Here is a 23,108-nt window from a genome sequence, read left to right on the forward strand (position 1 = left end):
ATGGTATACCTTTTTCGGTTCTACATGTGTCTCTTTTCCCACATTGTTGGTAATAAATAACAAACAGTCATAATTGGCGGTCATTTTAAATCATCCTCAAGTCAACGAGGTTCAGAAATGTCCCCTCATTGTTAATTGTTGGTCATACATACCTAGACAAAATAAAATGCTTTGTAACCCACCACTTGAACAGGATTTAGCCAAAGCAAACAAAGACTAGAGATATTTAAGAATTCTATAGACATTATTAGAGGCTAATTATCCTCTTCAACAATAGGATTATTGATTCGTTTAAAAGGTGGTTGACTAGCGCTCAAAATAAGATACATGTCGCACCAAATTGAGGTGTCTAAGAATACGACCTTCATGCACATTTTACACTGTAACTCAGAATATAATTTGGGACATTTACGGCTCATTCGTGGTCTACGGTCACATTTTATCAGTTTCTGAAAAAAAACCCGACACAAATCTCAATGTGCGGCAAAAAAAAATGGCAAAAAGTCTTTGCAAGAACATTTGAAGAACAATAAATATAGAAGAAATAGCTCTACTACTGAATAGATTTGCACGTGAATAAAATACAAAATGACTGATGATGCAGTTTACAAAAACAATGCATACGTTTGCGAGATGTTAGAAGCAGCATAAGCCTATTATAATTTTGATATTTGGAACCCTACAATCATATACGCTATAGCTGTGTCTTGCACCGTACCGATGCACCCCAGTAACACTTTCAAATTGTTCTTCCAAATAAGATGTATTTTAAATAACTTCAAATAAATGATTCAAAATGTTAGGCGCCTAACATAAACGGACAAATTTAACTCTTTATCTTCAACACTTAAAAAGAACCCGGATTGGGCTGATCCATTTAAAGTCCGCATTCCCCCTGTGGAAGATTTTGGAAATATCTTCCACAGAGGGCATATGAATTTAAAATATAATTAGCACATTAACCAACTCTTATAGACCTTTTTCCCTCTATCCCACAATGCACTATTCCAGGGGGGTATGACGTAGCTCATTAACCTCATAGATCGTGTGCATTTGCAATTATTTTGTCTTAATATGGGCATACTGATTCCATATATGCGGATTATCGTAAAGGCCATCGATGTTACTAATTCTGCAATTATTGAATACACGAGTGATGCAGTTACGAAGCGATGCAGAACATCTGTGTAAGAGATTTATGTTTACGTCTTATTTTCATCTCCGAAAAAAAGTGAAACGGACGCCGACAAAATATCACTGCGTGTCCCGTCATTAGTTTTTCACCATTAGGTCTATAAAATGTATACAAAGTTAGGTTTCAATAGCAGGAAACTTTTTTGGGTGAGGACACCATGTCCATAAGGCATAGAAATGTTGTTTTTTGCCCCCGAAAGGTATTAGTGATCGTGGCGCCATTATCATCATTATCGGGGATTCCTTTTTTTGTGATGAAGGCACCAGTCGAAATGTCCGTATTCCAGAATGTAATGAACATAACGCTGTACTCCCCCGGGGAGATGATGTATTTTGCGACACTCATACCCCCCTGGAATAGTGCATGATGGGAAAGAGGGAAAAAGGTCTATACCCTCCTCCCTCTGTGGAAGGTGCAATTTGAAACTTTCTCAGAGGGTGTATCAAATTCAAATGGATCTGCCTATTATGTTCATTATATTTGAAATTCATGCTCCCTCTGTGGAAGGGATTTCCAAAATATTCCACGGGGGAGTGTGAACTTTAAATGTGAGAGCCCATTTTACATATATGCCATGCATGTAATGAAACTAATATAATACAACAGCATATACCCTGACTTCACACAAATCTCATTATCATTATCATTATCATGTCTAGTGCATTTTATTGTCTTATGAACAAGATAAGAACATTTTGTCATTCAATCAAGTATTAACGTGTTTTTGTCATCGTTAGTATCAGCAAAACCAATGTAAAATCTGATCAAGCCCGAATGAGCCATAATTGCACAAAAGCATTAATGAGATTTGTCGCTCATTGTCGAATGTCATCAACGCGTTTTATATCCTTTTGGGAGAGATTTCACAAAACGTTTTATACCCTTTAGGGAGAGCCTTTTTCACAAATTATGTTATTAAAACGTTTTAGGGAAAGAACCAAATGATCAATATTAACGTATGTAATTAGTTTCGTTTCTCAACCGACCCCCTCCCTCTCTGCCAAAATCGTAATCCTGAAATGTTGACAATTCGGGCTCATAAGGTATACTAAACGATAAACTATGCCGTAGTCGAAATTTGATAAATAAAAATATACAAATAACGCTTTATTTTCTTTCGAACCAGCCATTGTTTGTAATTCAGTACAAGATGACGTACCACTAGGTATTGCGTCTAGGGGAATAAATGAACAAAGTTGAAAGTAGACTTTGTTAAATTATTTTATTATTTTTCATTTGTAACATAAAATGGCATGTTGTGTTCGCATATAGTGACACAAAATGATAACATCGATGCGCGCATATTGACACAAAATGATAACATCGATGTGCGCATATTGACACAAAATGATAACATCGATGTGCGCAAAGGGCACAAAATAACGCCAGCCTTTATGTTCTTTTGAACCAACCATACCAAATGATAGAATTGTGAAACTACATTGTTTGTCATTATGTACAAGATGACGTACCATTAGGTGTAAGTGAAATATTATGTATTATGACAGATTTTCTTTCTGAAATTTCTGATTTTGAAATTAAATTTTCGTAATGTGGGAGGATATTTGTTACGTCAGGACCAAAATATTTCGTCGGAATAAGTCGTACAATTATGTTTGGGTGAAATGTTTTTTTTTCTAAACTCACGAGTGTTCAGTTTGTGGTTTGATTTTGTCGTAACTTTTTTTCAACGTTGGAACAAACCTTTACGTCGGGACAAATTATTTCGTCGTAATAAATGGTATCGTTGCGTGTAGGGGAATAAATCAGCAAAGTTGAGAGTATAGACTTTGTTAAATTATTTTATTATTTTTCATTTGTAACAGAAAATGGCATGTTGTGTTCGCATGGTGTGAAGATATTTGACTTCCAAGGGTCTTATAAACGATATTTTCATACGGTATCACCAGAAAACGTTGCTTACAACACGTATGGATCAAGCCAAGTGTGTGGCTTAGCTTTCAACTTACAAGAGCAAGTTCTTGCAGGAAATATCACTCTCAACTTCATAAGCTGCCATTCACTGGATGGAACACACCAGACGAGTATCAAGGTGAAATGACCTCCATGGTTTCTTGGCGTCACATCAAAAGGAGGTATCATAGTAAGTCCTTGCTGTGTTGAGAGCGGAATTAGAGAAGTTCAAATCATAGATGGCATAGCAAAGATCCCGTCCAAACTTCAGACACCCATCAGTGTTTACTCTCTCTGGAAATTGGGTGCGCCAAATGAAACATTTTCTTCCCAAATTGGCCTAATTTTGGCCCAGTAATTCCCCAAATTCACTAATTGTAATACAGCATTACAAATTTTTGTGAGACAAAAATAATTTTCACTGGGCCAAAATTGAGACATACAGCCTCTGAGTAAACACTGACACCCATCGGTGTTCCATCCTAGAGTCCTGCGGGTTTGGTAATAAGCACACATTTTAAGGTTGACGAAGACGAAGACGAAGACGAGGTGTTTGTAGTTGATCAAGGTAATGGACACGCCGTCTATCGATACTCCGCTTCTAAGAAGTTCAACAGTTGCGTTACAAAAGGGGTTTCAAACGTGTACAGTTTGACGCTATCTGATGATGACAATCTACTGTTTGTGACAGATTACTCTTCAGTGAAGTGTTTTGAGATTTAAGATATTGAAAGTACCTACATAATTACAAGCTATATGTAGATTTGATAAAGTATGTTGTTTCTAGATTGGTGACATAACAAAATAAAACAAAAACCTTTGTTTGGATAGAAATTTACAATGTTGGTGAGTTCATACATTGAAATTATTTGTTAGCAGAATTAGGTGATTTTGTAGGCGGATTTGCGTAATTTGATTATTTGAGCAAATGGTATTTATAAAACAGAAGAAATAAAAGTCTAAATATTAATCAATGTTATTGGTTAAATATTTTTAGTTTAATTTATCAAAGCAGTAACAAAATATGGTTTAAAAATTATCGTTCACGTAATCTGTCTTTTTCAACCACAAGTAAGGTTGTTTAAGTCTTTACAGAGGTATATGGTATTTTACCAAGATTTATAGATATGAACGAGTCCATTCAGCAAAATAGTCAATTCTTTATCGAAGTAGTGGTAGTATCGTACATGGACACTACACACCGACATCGCCTGGCTAATAATTACTTTGTCAGCAGAGATACTAAAATAAATACCCGGGATCGATACACGTGAATTTGCTATGCACGAGTTTGATATGAGAAGAAAATCTTTGGATACCGGGATAGAAAATGATGAATATCTCCCGTAAATGATTTCGTATAAAGAAACCAGATGTGGTTCCTTGCACTTGAATATATATTTTGAACAGATATGATCGTCGTTAGCTTGCGTCTAGAGACAGTAGCTTGCGTCTTGAGTCAAAAACTGACAATAATTCTGATTTATATGTGCCGAATTATATAGCGCAGTGTATAGGCCAATCGTGGAAGTAGTCTAAAAGAATATGACCTATGGCGTACCATGCTCGACTGACACACAGCGAGGTCAGTCACCGAGCTAATCGGGGCTATTGGCAGTAACCTTAGTCAGATGTCCTTCGGCCCATTATGCGACTCAAAACTATTAAACAGTTCGATACAAAATGGCCATGCGTGGCGGTGGATTCAACCTACCATGGCGATTTCTGCCATGAAGGTATCGGGGCGATGACACTGTGCACTACATAAAGTGACTTTCTATAGAATTACGATCCAGGTCTTATGCCTATTCTGAAATAATCAACGGTGCGATACAGAGTTACAATGTACGTCTAGTGCAGGGCAATACATCCAAAAATTGTCGTTATGCTAATTAATCCTGTTACATCACTACATCCTTAGCGAATTTGAAAGTGCTTTGTTCACTGAGCTTGGCTTCCCTCTAAATATGTCCGAAATAAATAGATAAATAAATAAAATACGATGTTGTGCCCTGTAAGAAGAATCTGAACGGAATCACAACTACTTCTTTTGCCGTCACAAAATTTTCAACATGTTGCCGTTAGTTGTCGCTGAGGAATCCGTTAGCGACCGCAGACTGCCGAAATTATTCGTCGCGTTCGTCGGCAAATTTTCAACATGTTGAAAATTTTGTGAGGGCAAAAGAAGTAGTTGTGATTCCGTTCAGTTTTCGTTGGAGACCGCAACCCTCATTTCTTTGACGGCTCCATACCGTGCGAAGCCGTCTTTAGTCGTTTTGATGTCGTCACAATTTCGTTGGTAGTCGTTGTCATTGACGAAAAAACAACGGAAAGTAACTTCACATCTCGAACCCTGACGACACATTGTGGCAAGTAACGAAATTGTAACGATCTTGGTGCGGCAGTGACTTGCGAATTTTGTCCGGAGGGTGACGGATGTTGACTGTTGATGGCGGGTCATTTGCGACACGCCGTCTATCGATACTCCGCTTCTAAGAAGTTCAACAGTTGCGTTACAAAAGGGGTTTCAAACGTGTACAGTTTGACGCTATCTGATGATGACAATCTACTGTTTGTGACAGATTACTCTTCAGTGAAGTGTTTTGAGATTTAAGATATTGAAAGTACCTACATAATTACAAGCTATATGTAGATTTGATAAAGTATGTTGTTTCTAGATTGGTGACATAACAAAATAAAACAAAAACCTTTGTTTGGATAGAAATTTACAATGTTGGTGAGTTCATACATTGAAATTATTTGTTAGCAGAATTAGGTGATTTTTGTAGGCGGATTTGCGTAATTTGATTATTTGAGCAAATGGTATTTATAAAACAGAAGAAATAAAAGTCTAAATATTAATCAATGTTATTGGTTAAATATTTTTAGTTTAATTTATCAAAGCAGTAACAAAATATGGTTTAAAAATTATCGTTCACGTAATCTGTCTTTTTCAACCACAAGTAAGGTTGTTTAAGTCTTTACAGAGGTATATGGTATTTTACCAAGATTTATAGATCATATGAACGAGTCCATTCAGCAAAATAGTCAATTCTTTATCGAAGTAGTGGTAGTATCGTACATGGACACTACACACCGACATCGCCTAGCTAATAATTACTTTGTCAGCAGAGATACTAAAATAAATACCCGGGATCGATACACGTGAATTTGCTATGCACGAGTTTGATATGAGAAGAAAATCTTTGGATACCGGGATAGAAAATGATGAATATCTCCCGTAAATGATTTCGTATAAAGAAACCAGATGTGGTTCCTTGCACTTGAATATATATTTTGAACAGATATGATCGTCGTTAGCTTGCGTCTAGAGACAGTAGCTTGCGTCTTGAATAAAAAACCGCAATAATTCTGATTTATATGTGCCGAATTATATAGCGCAGTGTATAGGCCAATCGTGGAAGTAGTCTAAAAGAATATGACCTATGGCGTACCATGCTCGACTGACACACAGCGAGGTCAGTCACCGAGCTAATCGGGGCTATTGGCAGTAACCTTAGTCAGATGTCCTTCGGCCCATTATGCGACTCAAAACTATTAAACAGTTCGATACAAAATGGCCATGCGTGGCGGTGGATTCAACCTACCATGGCGACTTCTGCCATGAAGGTATCGGGGCGATGACACTGTGCACTACATAAAGTGACTTTCTATAGAATTACGATCCAGGTCTTATGCCTATTCTGAAATAATCAACGGTGCGATACAGAGTTACAATGTACGTCTAGTGCAGGGCAATACATCCAAAAATTGTCGTTATGCTAATTAATCCTGTTACATCACTACATCCTTAGCGAATTTGAAAGCGCTTTTTTCACTGAGCTTGGCTTCCCTCTAAATATGTCCGAAATAAATAAATAAATAAATAAATAAATAAATAAAATACGATGTTGTGCCCTGTAAGAAGAATCTGAACGGAATCACAACTACTTCTTTTGCCGTCACAAAATTGGCAACATGTTGCCGTTAGTTGTCGCTGAGGAATCCGTTAGCGACCGCAGACTGCCGAAATTATTCGTCGCGTTCGTCGGCAAATTTTCAACATGTTGAAAATTTTGTGAGGGCAAAAGAAGTAGTTGTGATTCCGTTCAGTTTTCGTTGGAGACCGCAACCCTCATTTCTTTGACGGCTCCATACCGTGCGAAGCCGTCTTTAGTCGTTTTGATGTCGTCACAATTTCGTTGATAGTCGTTGTCATTGACGAAAAACAACGGAAAGTAACTTCACATCTCGAACCCTGACGACACATTGTGGCAAGTAACGAAATTGTAACGATCTTGGTGCGGCAGTGACTTGCGAATTTTGTCCGGAGGGTGACGGATGTTGACTGTTGATGGCGGGTCATTTGCGAGTACCTGCGGCATTGAAACGGTGGTCTGCGATGGGTTACGATTTTTAAACGATGGTCCACGATTTAAAACTTTTTGTGCCATTTTTTTTACATTTTTTGACGTCAGTTCGACTTCAATAGACTGTCCGGCACGATGCAATTTTGAATTTCATATATTATTACATGTGATATGTGTACAGGCAGTACAGCACTGTACTGTACAGCCTTCCATCATTAGGCGAGCCGTTTCATGAGCAGCTGGTTCACAGTTCACTGATAAAACTGTCTTTGTGCAGTCAACGCCCGGAATCAACGCTAACGTAACGTGTATTTTGCTAGTGCATTGCGAACTAGTTTTGGTTTCGTTCGATTTGATAAGTTCATTTTATTGTTACATTCATACCTGTATTGGTATCGCTTATAAAAAGCAGTGTATGTACGTAAGTCTATTACGTAGCTGTACAGTCAACTTGGGTAACTTGGGCTTATTACTGCTATTACGTTAATAAATGTTAGTAGTGGGTGAGCCCGGGGGTTGGGAGGTATTGAGTTTGAGTTTGAGTTTATTTAGCATATCATCATAAGAGTCAAAAAACATATTGCACAGAACATAATATATACAAAAACACAAAATAAAATACAAATTAAAACATAAAGTATTGACATGATAATATGCCAAGTTACTACTGGGGTAGGGGCAAAGCTGCATTTTTACCATATGTAGTTGACATCATTGGCTACACAAAAATGCCTGATAGTAATTGAACCGACGTAGCTTTTGGCGGGAAAAGGTATCAAACTTTAATTACACAAGGTTAAATTTCAAACTTGCTCAAATTGTGTTCAAAACCATTCCAATCTAGTCAGAAAGATTAATACAAATGTATAGTTTGACCTAACTAGGATGTACAGTTCTTAAGTTATTAATAAAAAGGTCACGTTATTTTACTTTATGGGGTCAAAAACATCAAAGTGTTCAGATTTTTAACAAAGAGGACAATATATTTAAACGAGGCTAGATACGAAAAAGATCAAAAGACCTGTTGTGCTGTTTGCATCAAAGAATGATGTGACAAATGTGATGCGATCAAGCAAAATCAGCCGGAACCCGAATATATTGATTTTGAGATATAGCCAAACAAAGAAGTATTTCCTTTTCGGAAACTCATCAATTGCTCATATCTTTGGAACTGATTGTTCCATTTCAATGGGGTTTTATCCAAAATCCAACTTTGTAAATGCTCTTTACTATCCTATAAGAAACTGAAAATTTGAAATTTCCGAGTTCCGACTGATTTTGCTTGATCGCGTAACAAATTATGTAGGGGTATGAATCTCTTCTGGTGGTTTCATTTGTGAACCAAAGGCACTATAAAATGTACGATTTGATTTCATATCAATACTTGTATAATAACTTTTGCATCTCAAGTGTATTCTGTATTGCTTTTGGTTTCTGTAATCGACGATATTACATAACCAATCAAAATAAAGAATTTGCTTTCAGAAATCAAACGAATACGCCTAGGCTGCGCTGATTTCCACAAAAGAGGGTTAGTCATGCTCACCCACATTCACGAGCTAGCCAATAGAACCTAGTCGACCAAATATGGGAATATATAATAGGAAATCAAGAAACTGACACTGAACGTATTGTTATACATAAATATACAATTATGAAAAAGATTTTTTTTTAAATGCCACGTCCACATTGTTTGGTATAGGTAGGGAATATTGATTGATATGATATCATGATCGAGGTGTGTCAATAATAAATTCGTTCAAAGGTTGAATAGAATGATAATTATCATTTTCAAAATATAAGCATCGATGCGGTGTATTTGAACTAGTTTTGAACTAACCCTGTAATACATTATCTACCTGCGAGTGCAAATATAAACTATTTTTAACCTCTAAGGAATTATTTTATTTTGGAGACAAAAAACAGTAGGTAGAACAAAAATAGTGTTGTTCGATTGCCAGATTTATCAACAAAGGCGAGGGACTTGTCTATGATTTGCTCGAATGACCCGCTACACTGTTCAATGGCTTTCTTGGACTATATGAAATGTGGTGGGTGATTAAAAAAAGCGCAATGATATGTGCGCTACGCACAGGCACAACGCCTAGACGTTGATCCACAAGCCTCAGCACACTTTACAGGTTGTCGCTGACCACTATGGCCCCACGTCATTCCATAAACCATTAAACAACAAATCTGCTGAGGGACTTTGCAGCTTTATGAGCACACACCCTAGACATACCACAAATAACAATCGCAACCAGGATCAGCACGTGTCCTGGAAATTGCCATAATTCCCCCGCATACCGCCGGGCAATGACGTCACATGTCAAGTGGTATATATGCCTAAAGTAAACAAACATAACAACAAAACGTGACAGTGTTAGAAGTAAAGGCTACCTGGCCTATATCGAAAAGAAAAAAAATATTATATTTCGTTTTGATATGATTTTCTTTTATTATGTCCCGGGGCATGGGCGTCAATCATGGGGACGTTTCCCCCACCTTTTGACAAAATGTCCGTCCCATTATTTGTACTTTTCAGTCAGTGTTTGACAATTCAGACCAAATGCTCCCCCCCCCCCCTACACACACACCCACATTATTGTGTGTTCTTTTCAGCCACCTTTTGACAATTCATGCCGAATATCCTCCCCACATTTCAAGACGGACTGACTCTGATGTCCCGGGGCTAAAATTACCAATGTACATACACAGACCCCCACATACACCCCCCCCACGCCACACACATCCCACACGCTAAAAAGTAAATGACAAATAAACAGGTGATATTGTAAGAAGTAAAAGCTACGAAAAGAAAAAAGTTAAGTATTTCACTTGAATCCCCTGGCCACTACATATTACTCCTTCCATTTTACATAATGTACAATCATGTTTTTGCTACTAATACACTCGCAGTTCATGCGACCATGTATTGCGTGAGCGGGAAGAGACTGGGAAATCCCTAATATAGAAATTGCACGGAAAAGCGTTACAGACATAGCTGTTACTTCGCTTTAAAATGTTTCAAATTTATATAATAAACCCATAAAAACAAACAAACAAATGAACAAAAAAGTACCTGAATTTGTCTTGCTGAAAGCCTAACATATCGCTGTGTTTTATTCAACAAGTCGAGTATTTGTGATGGGAAATCTCTACATGGGATATGTCTACAGCACTGTCCTGTAAAGCCTTCCGTCATGTGGCGAGCTGTTTCCTGAGCAGGAGGTTCATAGTTCACTGATAAAACAGTCTTTGTACAGTCAACGCCCCGAGTCAACGCTAATGTGTATCTTACTAGTACATTGCGAACCAGTTTTGGCAAGAAAATAACTTTGATTCGATTTAGTAAGTTCATTTTATTGTTACATTCATACCTGTATTGGTATAGCTTACAAAAAGCAGTGTATGTATGTAAGTCTATTACGTAGCTGTACAGTCTACTTGGGTAGCTTGGGCTTATTACTGCTATTATGTTAATAAATGTTAATAGTGGGTGAGCCCGTATGTTGGGAGGTATTGAGTTTGAGTTTATTTAGCATATCATCATAAGAGTCAAAAACATATTGCACAGAACATTATATACAAAAACACAAAATAAAATGCAAATTAAAACATAAAGTATTGACATGATAATATGCCAAGGTACCACTGGGGTGGGGGCAAAGCTGCACTTTTACCATAGGTAGTTGCCATCATTGGCTACACAAAAGTGCCTGATAGTAATTGAACCGTCGCATAGTGTCGACTTCCTATTCGATAAATATAAATTTAATACTCCGTTGGTGAGCGACGGGCGACTGGTATTTCACCGAACGTAAGAAAAGGAGTTCTATCTGATTGGCTAGCAATCGATCGCTTAGGTCGCTTAGTAGTCAACTACAAACTCAAAACTGAGCATCGTATTCAATTCGATTGAAATCGATATTCTATTATTGCCGTAAATAAAGAGAGTGATAGTGTGTCAATAATGTACATTGTATTGCAGCTGGATTTTACATGCATTCTTTTATATCAATTTTTTCTCAAAGAGTTGAATATGATCAAAATTTTTACTCAGGATTTCAAATTTTTTACCCGCAAATTGCAGTTAAACATATCCACAGCAAAATACCGGTCCTCACTAATTTCCAGTTAGTGTATTTAAGATAAAACCGGACAACAAATAAAATTTTCTTGCAATAGAAATATCATATGGGATACTGATATGGTAGGCCGCAACCGCCACAACGTAGAGCTGCTACGCGTAGCTGACTTTTTGCTCCGTGGAGCCAAATTGACCAATCATGATCATGTTAGAGTTTTTCATTACTCGGAGGTAAAACTGACTAATTAAGTACGACTTACTCATTACGTGAAGCGAATTTATTCATTAAGAATTTGCCAGACGAGCGTCACGTAGTTGCAAGATATCCTCGGTCACGAAAGTTATGATTCAAAAAGTAGTTTATGAAAAGTACGAACTGACTTATTATTAATATGGACATGCACTCATAAGAAACTCATACAGTATTGTACATAACTATATAGCTAGGCAGAGTGGTGGTAAACTATGCACACAGTTCTGCGATCTGCAGTGTATATCGCCGGGAGCTAATTTGTATAACTTGCGCGGTGTCCCTGCGGAATTCGACCTTCAGCAAACTGCAAACCAGTTCGGATTTACTTTATACTAGTAGTAGGCCATACATACTGTAGTTACTGTCCGTTTTCCTATACACAATACTCAGTGCGCTCACCATTGACGCGTGACCTCTACAAATAGTGTATGTTTGAAGTATAGGCTATTGCCTAGTTGACGTCACTACTGTGTAAAAAATAACCGGCCAATATTTAAAGTATTCTCTGAAATTCTAGAAAATATAGTTTTGCAACATGTCCTAAATTTTTAGCTAATTTAGGTGTTTGGAAATATTGGTACTTTTGTACCAAAAAATATGAAGAAATTATTTCTAAACCGTGTTAAATCATTGAGCTTCTCATTTTCAAGAACGCTGGTTAACAATAAGCAGACTATTGTCTCATTTCGTAAACAAAAGCCCACAGTATTGTTACCTTGCGTTCGCTTTATAATCGTTCACCCAACTGAAACTATAATACCAGCTCATTGCTCATTGCACAGGTAAAACAGACACAAGTGCAGTGTGTATTTAACCAGAGAAGATCTGATGTAACATAGTTGAGCCGTTTTCATTGAGTGTTATCTTGGTTTAATAGCTTTTAATAGGGTTTAAGTCCTTCAAAGGTCGTGGTGAGTTCTACTGTAGACATGACTGCATCATGATTATTTTTAAGTCAACAACATTCAACAATATGATCACCGTGATAGTATGAGAGTATCAGTACCGTGGGTGTCAGTGATCCTGGCCTGACACAGTAGACAAACAAACAAACAAACACGCCACACACATGACACATGCATGCAAGGTAACATTGACTATACACTAATCAAACAATGGTATTGATCCTGTACAACTGGTCGTGGTTTATTTACAATCGATTCATTTAAAATCCCCATAGTAAACATTAATTTTGGCAAGAGTTTTTCTCTCTGGAACGAGGATGCATCCACTGGCTCCGCGTAATGAAAAGATCTAACATGATTGGTCAATTTAGCTCCGCGAAGCGAAAAGTAAGCTACGCGTAGCAGCTCCACGTTGTGGCGGTTACGGCCAGCCATATATTGATCATGCGAAAATCGTAAAACATAGAATAGAAACAGTGTGGCAGGCGCTCAAAATCTCAAATTGTATGCTTAGCCTGAGTTGCACGGCCTATCTCGAATAAAATCACCATGCGTAGTTGTTGAAAAACGTGAGGATTCATCGTACTATCACGGCAATTTTTAACACGAAGATATAGGGATGATGACGGTGTGCGTCGTAGCTTTATGCGGGAAAAGGTATCAAACTTTAATTAATAATAATAATAATAATAAAATGCATTTATAAAGCGCATAAAACTAAAAGGTCACTATGCGCTGAACAACTTAATTACACAAAACTTACACGATTATCTTATACGATTTTCGCATGATCAAAAAGCATGAAAGAGCAAAATATAAAACAGCAAACAAAATAAACGATAATGATTTTAAAACCAACAGCCTCAGGAAACGAGCAAATGACACAAGAGGAATGAAACAGTGGATTAAAAGCATTAACAGCATGGCAAGATTTAAAAAACAGCAACAATAATTTTAAAAACAGCAATTTTGATTCAAAAATTGGTAAGCAATATATACAACCAATATAATAATATACACAATTAAATCAAGTTCAAAAAACAGAAGCTGTAACAGACAAGCGGAAGACATCGGCAAGAGTTGTTATTTAGTGTCATACACAGATTTAAAAAGGTGAGTCTTCATGCGCGATTTGAGTTGTGCTGTAGTGGCAGAGTTTCGGATGGAATCCGGGAGGGAATTCCAGAACTTGGGCGCTACAACCGAGAAGCACCTTCCGTATGTTACAGTCTTGCTGGGAATTTCAGACAGCAGATTGCGTGACGCAGATCTCAAGGTCCTTGATGGAATGTAGCGCGACACAAGATTAGAGAGATATGCGGGAGCTTCACCGTTGAGTATCTTGAATGTCAACAGAAGAATTTTATAAACAATCCTTTCTCTTACTGGAAGCCAGTGGAGTTTGTACAAGACAGGGGTTATATGGTCTGATTTCCTGGTGAGAGTTACTACACGGGCAGCCATGTTTTGAACACGCTGTAGTTTGGAGATATCCTTATCGGGTAGACCAACAAGAATACTATTACAGTTGTCTAACCTGGAAGTGACGAACGCGTGCACTAATTTCTCTGTATTGTCCGAATCTAGGTAACGCCGAAGTTTGCCGATCCTGTGAATTGCATATGATGCACGGCGACAAATGTCATTTACGTGGCTGACCATTTTGAGATTTTCGTCGAACAACACGCCTAAGTCGCGAACTTCCGGAGATGAAGCAATAGTTGCATTGCCGATGGTAATGGAGATATCCTCAGGCACAGATCTTGCATAGCGTGATTTGACATGCAGAAGTTCTGTTTTAGAGTCATTCATCATGAGCTTGTTCTCAGTCAGCCATGAGTGGATGTCACGTATACAGTCCTCTAGCTTCGATAACATGCTAGTGCGATCACTGGGCTTGATTAGCACATACAACTGCGTGTCATCGGCGTATGACATGCTGCAAAGATTATGGCCATTAATAATGTCTTCAATTGGAGCAGAGTATGCAATAAACATCTCGGGGCCAACGACAGAGCCTTGCGGCATGCCCCAATCGATGGTCATAGGATCAGATTGTTCGCCGTCGATAAGCACAGATTGCTGTCTATTGTCCAGATAGGAAGCAAACCATTTATGAACAGGACCTTTGACACCGTATCTCTCATGTAGTCGACGCAGCAAGATGTGTGATCGACAGTGTCGAAAGCCGCGGACATATCCAATAAGACTAACACAGCCTCACCGTGGGTATCAACAGCTTGGAGCAAGTCATTGTTGACTCTGACAAGGGCAGTTTCAACGCTGTGATACTTTCGATATGCCGATTGATTTTTGGTGTACAAGTTATTGTTCATCATGTATGACTGGAATTGAGAAATAGCGGCACGTTCGACGATCTTTCCCAGAAAAGGCAAATTTGAGACAGGTCGAAAGTTTTTCATTTCTTCAACATCAAGACCTGCTTTCTTAAGCAGTGGCGTGACAAGGGCTCGTTTTAGGCAATCTGGGAAAACCCCTGACTGCAGCGATTCGTTGACAATGGTGGTAATATGAGGAAGCAATTCAGCAAGAACATCCTTGGTAAGGCACGCTGGTAACGGATCTAGAGAGCATGTCTTAATCTGCGAACACTTGATGATCTTTAGTACTTCCTCACATGTACGCGGTTGGAAATCGCTCAAATAGCTCTCACAATGACGCTTATCGCTAATATTGACTGAAATAGTAGATGGAGTAGCCAAGTCCAGTGCAAAACGGATTTTTTGATCTTTTCATCAAAAAACTTGCAGAATGTATTGGCAAGATCCTTCTTAGAAGTATGCGATGGAAGGGCATTAGGTGGTTTGTAAACCGACAATCTGTTCACCAGACGAAACATTTGTTTGGTGTCACAACCAGATATTTGATCACAATAGTAATCCCGTTTGGCACTGTGGAGGTCATTCTTATATTGGCGACACTTTTCGCGATGGATTTCTTTGTCAACAGTCAATCGCGATTTCAGCCACTTGCGTTCCGCTTGTCTTTTCTCTGTCTTAGCCCTACGTAGAGACTCAGTGTACCACGGTGCCTTTGGTCTTAGAGACACTTCACGCGTTTTCTCAGGAGCATGAGCATCAATTAGTGCACGAAGCGTAGAGTCGTAAGATAAAACCATGGCATTCACGTCACTTGATTGATCTAAATCCAAGCAGTCGGAAACTTCTTTACGGAGAGTTTCCATGTTGATTTCACGAAGTTTCCGGGATTTGATAACACGTTTAGATGTTTCAGGTCGCGAAATCATGACATCAGATATCACCGCAGCGTGGTCAGATGGAAGTCCCCACTGAACATACGTATTGAATACATAATCATAGTGAAGGTCACGGGTAATCAGAAGATCGAGCATGTGTCCTTTGATGTGTGTTGGTTCTGTAACATGCTGAGTTAAACCCGCGGACTGTAAGATGTCATTCATTGTTCTGGTCCCAAGATCATCTGGGACATCCATATGAATGTTGAAATCGCCTGTGATTATCAGATGTTCGGAGGCACCAGCAGTAGATTCAAGTAGACAAGAAAAGTCACTGAAAAACTGCTTTGTAAGATTGGCTGATCCAGAACGATATATAACAATCAAGTTAACGACATCTTTTAGGCCGTTAGAGATGGATAACTCAAGGCATTCAAACGAACTGTACTTGTGTGGTGTAGTTTTGACGCCATACCCTTTGCGTAAGATGACACATATACCGCCACCGCTCTTTCCAGATCTGGGCAAATAGTGGATTTGATGGTCAGGAAGAGTATTTGTAATATCAGCAAGAAATGTATGATCACGCTCATCACCCTTCCACCATGCTTCAGTTATGGCAAGGATGTCCAACTTCTCATTTAAGATAAAATCACACACATCTGCAGCTTTTTCGATAACCGATTGACCATTCCATGTCGCAATACGACTTTTTAGAACAGGTTTTGATGTACTTATTTGAGCGCCCGTTTCAAGTTTAATAGTGACCAACTCCTTAGGACGATATTGTTCAGATTGAAATCGCTTGACCGGACGATTATTAATACACACAGGAATAGATCGTTGTTTTCCTTTACCGGCTCTACATCCTCTACGAGTTTGTTTGGCAATTTTCAGTTCTTTCAATAGATCCCATACTGGTTGCTTTATTCTACAACTTTTGTTCTTAATCACCGTCTTGCGTAATGAGTAGAGTGATTCTCTACCATACATGAAAGGTCTCATAATGTCAGTGAACTGAGATCAATTTTGATCGATGATTTCATTCACACACAGTTCAGCGTTGTACAGAATACTATAGCATAACATACCATATGAAAATGACTTCGAAGCCGAAAAACGTATTTTACCACGCAATTTTGTAGCTTTCACAATATAAAATGGAGCATTATAACGACTATTACTCACATAAGTCCATATGAAAAATGTACACAAGAAAAGTTCGACGGAAACAGTTAAAATTCGTAAAATTCACGGAGAACGATGTGGAGTGCAGCCACTAGTCACGGGCGCTCAATATCTTCTTAAATTACACTGGGTCAAATTTCAAACTTGCTCAAATTGTGTTCAAAACCATTCCAATCTAGTCAGAAAGATTCAGAAAAACGTATAGTTTGACCTATCTAGGATGTACAGTTCTTAAGTTATTAATGAAAAGGTCACGATATTTTACTTTATGGGGTCAAAAACATCAAAGTGTTCAAATTTTTAACAAAGAGGACAATATATGCAAACGAGGCTAGATACAAAAAGATCAAAAGACCTGTTATGCTGTTTGCATCAAAGAATGATGTGTCAAATATGATGCGATCAAGCAAAATATTGATTTTGAGATATATCCAAACAAAGAAAATATTTCCTTTTGTTTCTTCCTGTTTCGGAAAATCTTTAATTGCTCATATCTTTGGAACTGGTTGATCAATTTCAATGGGGTTTTATGCGAAATCCAGCTTTGTAAGTGCTCTTTACTACCCTATAAGAAACTAAAAATTAGAGTTCCGACTGATTTTGCTTGATCGCGTAACAAATTATGTAGGGGTATGAATCTATTCTGGTGGTTTCATTTGCGAACCAAAGACACTATAAAATGTACGATTTGATTTCATATCAATGCTTGTATAATAACTGTTGTATCTCAAGTGTATTCTGTATTGCTTTTGGTTTCTGTAATCGACGATATTACATATAACCAATCAAAATAAAAAATTTACTTTCAGAAAACAAACGAATACGCCTAGGCTGATCTCCACAAAAGAGGGTTAGTCACGCTCACCCACATTCACGAGCTAGCCAATAGGACCTAGTCGACCAAATATGGGAAATAGGAAATCAAGAAACTGACACTGAACGTATTGTTATACATAAATATACAATTATGAAAAAGATTTAAAAAATACCACGTCCACAATGTTTGGTATAGGTAGGGAATATTGATTGATATGATATCGTGATCGAGGTGTATCAATAATAAATTCGTTCAAAGGTTAAATAGAATGATAATTATCAGTTTCAAAATATAAGCATCGATGCGGTGTATTTGAACTATATAGTTTTGAACTAACCCTGTAATACATTATCTACATTCGAGTGCAAATATAAACTGTTTTTAACCTCTAAGGTATTATTTCATTTTGGAGACAAAGAACAGTAGTTAGAACAAAAATAGTGTTGTTCGATTGCCAGATTTATATCATCGTCGTCATATCATCATCATAATTATTATCATCATCATCATCATCATCATCATCATCATCATCATCATCATCATCATCATCAATATTATTATTATTATTATTATTATTATTATTATTATTATTATTATTATTATTATTATTATTATTATTATTATTATTATTATTATCATTATCCCAGATTCATCATGGCTGCTTCGACGTCCTCTCAATCCTGTGACCTTACCAAGTGCAGCAAATGTCATCAACTTCTGAAGTCTCCCCGTAGTCTTCCATGTTTACACAGCTACTGTGCAACCTGCTTAGACGACCAAGCCAAAGATTCACCTATAAGCAAAGTGAAATGTGTTGAATGTGGTGAAGAATTCGACATCCCACCGGGTGGCTTGAAAGAATGGCAACCACTGGCTATTGTCCATCGGCTAACGGAGCAGAAGGCGATGCAGATGGAATTGATGTCAAAAGAAACGATTCACTGTACTTCGTGTACTTGGTTCGGCGGAGAAGGTACTTTTATCCTTTAGGTTAAATGTTGCAGATACAACTTGTTTCAATTTAGGAGAAAGGCGTCAATTTGCTTAATACTTAAGTTGAAAAACTGACATTAAATATTACGAGAATTAAACTAAGCTCCGAATATAAGAATTCGCTGTCGTAGTTCGACGTCACTTCCTGCCGAGGTCACAACTACTTCCGTAGTGAAGGATCAAGCGGTTGCGTAACAACGCTATCTACGCTGTACACGTCGATGTTCTGCTGTTTGAAAATCCAGTTTTTGTCATTTCTTATGGGTTTCACTGCCTAGTAAGCTTTTGCAAGATGTTTTTCAGCTCTTAAATATGACTGATAATTTAAAAAATTGATAAAAAAATTATCATACACTGATATCGCCAAGGCGGTTCTCATGAAAGAATGATCCAATCGCTATGGTAACGCCCCGGGGTCACCAATATGACGTCGTTTCTAAGATAGCGAATAAAGCATAAAGTCAAAATTAAGAAAAACACCGAACCTTTAGACTTGTCAACCTTTTAGCATGTTTAGCAAATCTCACCATGAGCCCGATTCTAATATATTTTTGGTTTTAAACTTTTACCCTTTACAGGTGAAAGGGACAAGCCAGTTCCACCTACTGCTGTAGCTCGATGTACGGAGTGCGATGACTACTTATGTAAACAATGTTTTGCCATCCACAAATCACAACGACACAGCAAAGACCACCCTGTTATTACCCTTCAGGAACTTCGCGAAGGTAAGGTCCCGGATGCCAGTGCTGCTGAGCAAAAGATGTGTGTGAAACACAAAGGTGAATCTCTATTTTTCTATTGTGAAACCTGCGATGTCCCCATCTGTCGCCAGTGCGTTGTCATCACACATAGTCATCCAGAACATAAGTATTCTGAGATAGAACAAGCCACCAAAGAAAGGAATCAAAAGCTTCAACAACTGCACGAAAGCTCTGGAAAGAACGAGGAAGAAGTCAATAAAGCTTTGCAAGAAATTCGTAGGACAAGACGTGATTTTGATCTAGCTATTTCCGAAGCTAAGATCCAGATCAAAGATACTGTCCAGAAATTGAAGTTTTCTTATCTAAAACGCCTTGATGAGGCACGGAAGATCGTTGAAGATGAATTAAACATCATAGAGAAGGAAGGACTAGAAACCATCAAGACCGCCGATAACCAGCTGCTTTCTATTATATCCCGGATATCCACAGCAAAAGCGATTACCAAAATACTGAAAGAAAGTGGATCCGAATTTGAGCTTGCGTCTGATTACGGGAGTCTGAAAGCTGTGTTACAAGAAGTTACTGCAGCAGAACCTGCTACGATCATTAACGCTGGGCAGAGTTTGACTGAAGTAAAATTCGAGGAAAACACGGTTCCGAATTCAGACAAGATTGTCATTGGTCGGGTTTGGTCACGTGGAATACGACGTAATCGTGAGTTGAAAAAGACGCCTGTCTTGAAGATGGAATTTGGAAATACAGGAAATGAAAAGCTATCCCGTGCAATAGATGTTGCTGTGACAGCTACAAGAGATATCGCAGTCACGGATCACACTGTTTCGAAAGTCAAGATTTTTCATGCTAACGGTGCATTTAAATCTGCATTTAAAGTCAATGAAGGTATCGACGCAGGGCAAACAACCTTCCCATGGTGCATTCAGGCCGGTCCTGACAATTTGTTCTACGTCACTGATTGGGGGTCGCCATATGTGAAGATATTTGACTTGCAAGGGACTTATAAACGATACTTCCATACGGTATCACCAGACAAAGTTGATTACAGCACGCGTGGATCAAGCAAAGTGTGTGGCTTAGCCTTCAACTTAAAAGATGAGATCCTGGCAGGGAATACTACTCACAACTTCATAAGCTGCCATTCATTAGACGGGAAGCATCTGATGAGTATCAAGCTCACGATACCACCGTGGTTTCTTGGCGTCACATCAAATGGAAGTATCATAGTCAGTCCTTATTCTAATGACAGTGGAAGCAGTGAAGTCCAAATCATAGATAGTACAGGGAAAATCCTGTCCAAACTTCAGACACCCATCGGCGTGTCATCCTGGAGTCCTGCGGGTCTGGTAATAAGCACACATTTCAAGGTTGACGATGACGAAGACGAGGTGTTTGTAGCTGATCGAGCCAACGGACACGCCGTCTATCGATACTCCGCTTCTGGGAAATACATCGGTTGCGTTACAAAAGATGTTTCAAATATAGAAGGCTTGTCGTTATCTGGTAATGACAATCTATTATTTGTAGGAGATTCCTCATCAGTGAAATGCTTTGAGATTTGAGGTATAAATATGAAAATACCTAGACCTGCAAAATGCACGTACATTCCGTAAAATAGACATATCTTTTCTACAATGGTAGCATATATACCAACAAGGGCAACTCCCACTTGGTTCAGTCCCATTTGGTCCATGGCACTTAGTCCAATCCCATTTGGACCAAATCCCACTTGGTACAGACCCAGTTAGTCCACTATCACTTAGTAAGTGTCCCAATAGGACTGAACCACATGGGATTGGACCAAGTGGGAATAAATCGCCAACAATATTCGTGATTGCATGGTTAAGGACTGCCTTGCATGTTGTTTACCCATTTTGGGTAAACCTGTACATGGTTCATTCATGTAACCACTTTTGTAGAATTGTGTATGTTTGGATTTAACAGACGTAATTCGGAATAAATAAATATTATGTAGGCCTATATACCACAAAGAAGAACATTTGGACGGGAAAAATTCTGTCACCATATTTCTACTTTCAGCAATCACCTATCCTGTTAAATGAATGGTTTTTTTGTGTGTTTTGTTGTTGTTGTTGTTGTTGTTGTTGTGGTTGTTGTTGTTATGTTTTTATATTTGTCTATGATTTTTTTCTCCTACATATAAATGGATCAAAGAAGCCATATTCTTGTCTTGATACATAATATTGTAATAGCGCTTTTGACAAAGTAGTCATTGACGTCAGTACGTATCTCGAATCACGAACGTTCGTTCAAAGTTCAAAGCGCTGGCTGTTTAATGACAATGAATTGCATAAAAGCTACACTGACGTCACTGACTGTTCTAGACAAAAAATAAACTTTTGGGCAGTTCCTTAGTTGCGGACGTACATTGAGAAGATTTTGAGGACCCAGAACGTCTAATTATTGAGGATTTTGGATTTTAAACTCTTGTATTTGAAGTATCTCTGATAGAAGTGTAAAACTGATCCCAAATACTCTTAAAATATTTAGGTAATAGAACCAAATTGGTTCGAACTTTTAATCGACACCGATGCTTTGTCGATCCTTATTAATATTAATGAAATCATATAATTCACTAAAGTGTGATTACATAATGAATCTTCGCATGTAATGATATTGAGCAATACAAATTTACCATTAATTCTGATTAATTAGTTGATAGTTAATTAATAACAACCAATTGAAGCAGCGGCATCGACGGTCGATCCAAAATTTGAATAAATTTGCTTGTGGTACCTTTTTCATTTTATATCATAAAAACATGATTGCATTCCTATATCCTCGTAACTTAATTTGATCAAAAGCACTCCACCATCTAAATTGAGTTGAAACTATATAAGTTAATAGGGTTTGAAAATCTATTTCTTTTGTATTTTGTGGCATCTAGAAAAAATCTATTCTTATGTTTGACTTTGTTTTTATTAGGATTTGTAAATATATTTCTTTTGTTTTTCATTGTATTATGAGGAAAAGTATGAGAATGGAAAATAAAGCATCTAGACAAAAAACTATTTTTATGCTTGACCTTGTTTTATTAGGATTTTTAAATATATTTCTTTTGTTTTTTATTGGGTTATGAGGAAAATTATGAGAATTGAAAATTTGCATCTCGAAAAAAAAGTTATTCTTTTGCTTGAATTTGTTTTATTAGGATTTGTAAATTTAATTCTTTTGTTTTTCATTGGATTATGAGGAAGTTAAGAAATAATATCCCCGGGGGCTGTTCGAAAATTTTAGTAAATAAATAAAAATAAATGAATGTTGATATTTATTTCAGTGCTTCAAAGCGCTTTACATTTATTCCGCTGTCGTTAGAATATGTCAGCTGCCACAATGCCCAAGGCATGCTCCTACCTTTGGGCGGCGCTCGATGGACAGAATAGTATTCCTAACAGCACCCCAATTCACCCCTCGGTAGAGAGAGGCACG

At 37.8% G+C, this 23,108-nt stretch overlaps 3 protein-coding genes across 3 annotated transcripts; 1 reads left to right on the forward strand and 2 right to left on the reverse strand.

Moving 5' to 3' along the window:
• Positions 1–13,810: 13,810 nt before the first annotated feature.
• LOC140139063 (uncharacterized) lies at positions 13,811–14,755 on the reverse strand. Its single transcript, XM_072160845.1, has one exon. The coding sequence runs from the start codon at positions 14,753–14,755 to the stop codon at positions 13,811–13,813; it is 945 nt and encodes a 314-aa protein (XP_072016946.1).
• Positions 14,756–15,386: 631 nt separating this feature from the next.
• On the reverse strand, positions 15,387–16,949 carry LOC140139065 (uncharacterized). The gene has a single exon (XM_072160846.1). The coding sequence runs from the start codon at positions 16,947–16,949 to the stop codon at positions 15,387–15,389; it is 1,563 nt and encodes a 520-aa protein (XP_072016947.1).
• A 1,652-nt stretch (positions 16,950–18,601) lies between these two features.
• On the forward strand, positions 18,602–22,662 carry LOC140140088 (E3 ubiquitin-protein ligase TRIM33-like). Its single transcript, XM_072161907.1, has 2 exons — positions 18,602–18,922; positions 19,521–22,662. The coding sequence occupies exons 1-2, from the start codon at positions 18,604–18,606 to the stop codon at positions 21,218–21,220; spliced, it is 2,019 nt and encodes a 672-aa protein (XP_072018008.1). The 5' UTR covers positions 18,602–18,603; the 3' UTR covers positions 21,221–22,662.
• The last annotated feature ends 446 nt before the right edge of the window (positions 22,663–23,108 follow it).

Source organism: Amphiura filiformis, chromosome 18 (assembly GCF_039555335.1).
Source record: "Amphiura filiformis chromosome 18, Afil_fr2py, whole genome shotgun sequence".
In the NCBI taxonomy this organism is placed as follows: domain Eukaryota; kingdom Metazoa; phylum Echinodermata; class Ophiuroidea; order Amphilepidida; family Amphiuridae; genus Amphiura; species Amphiura filiformis.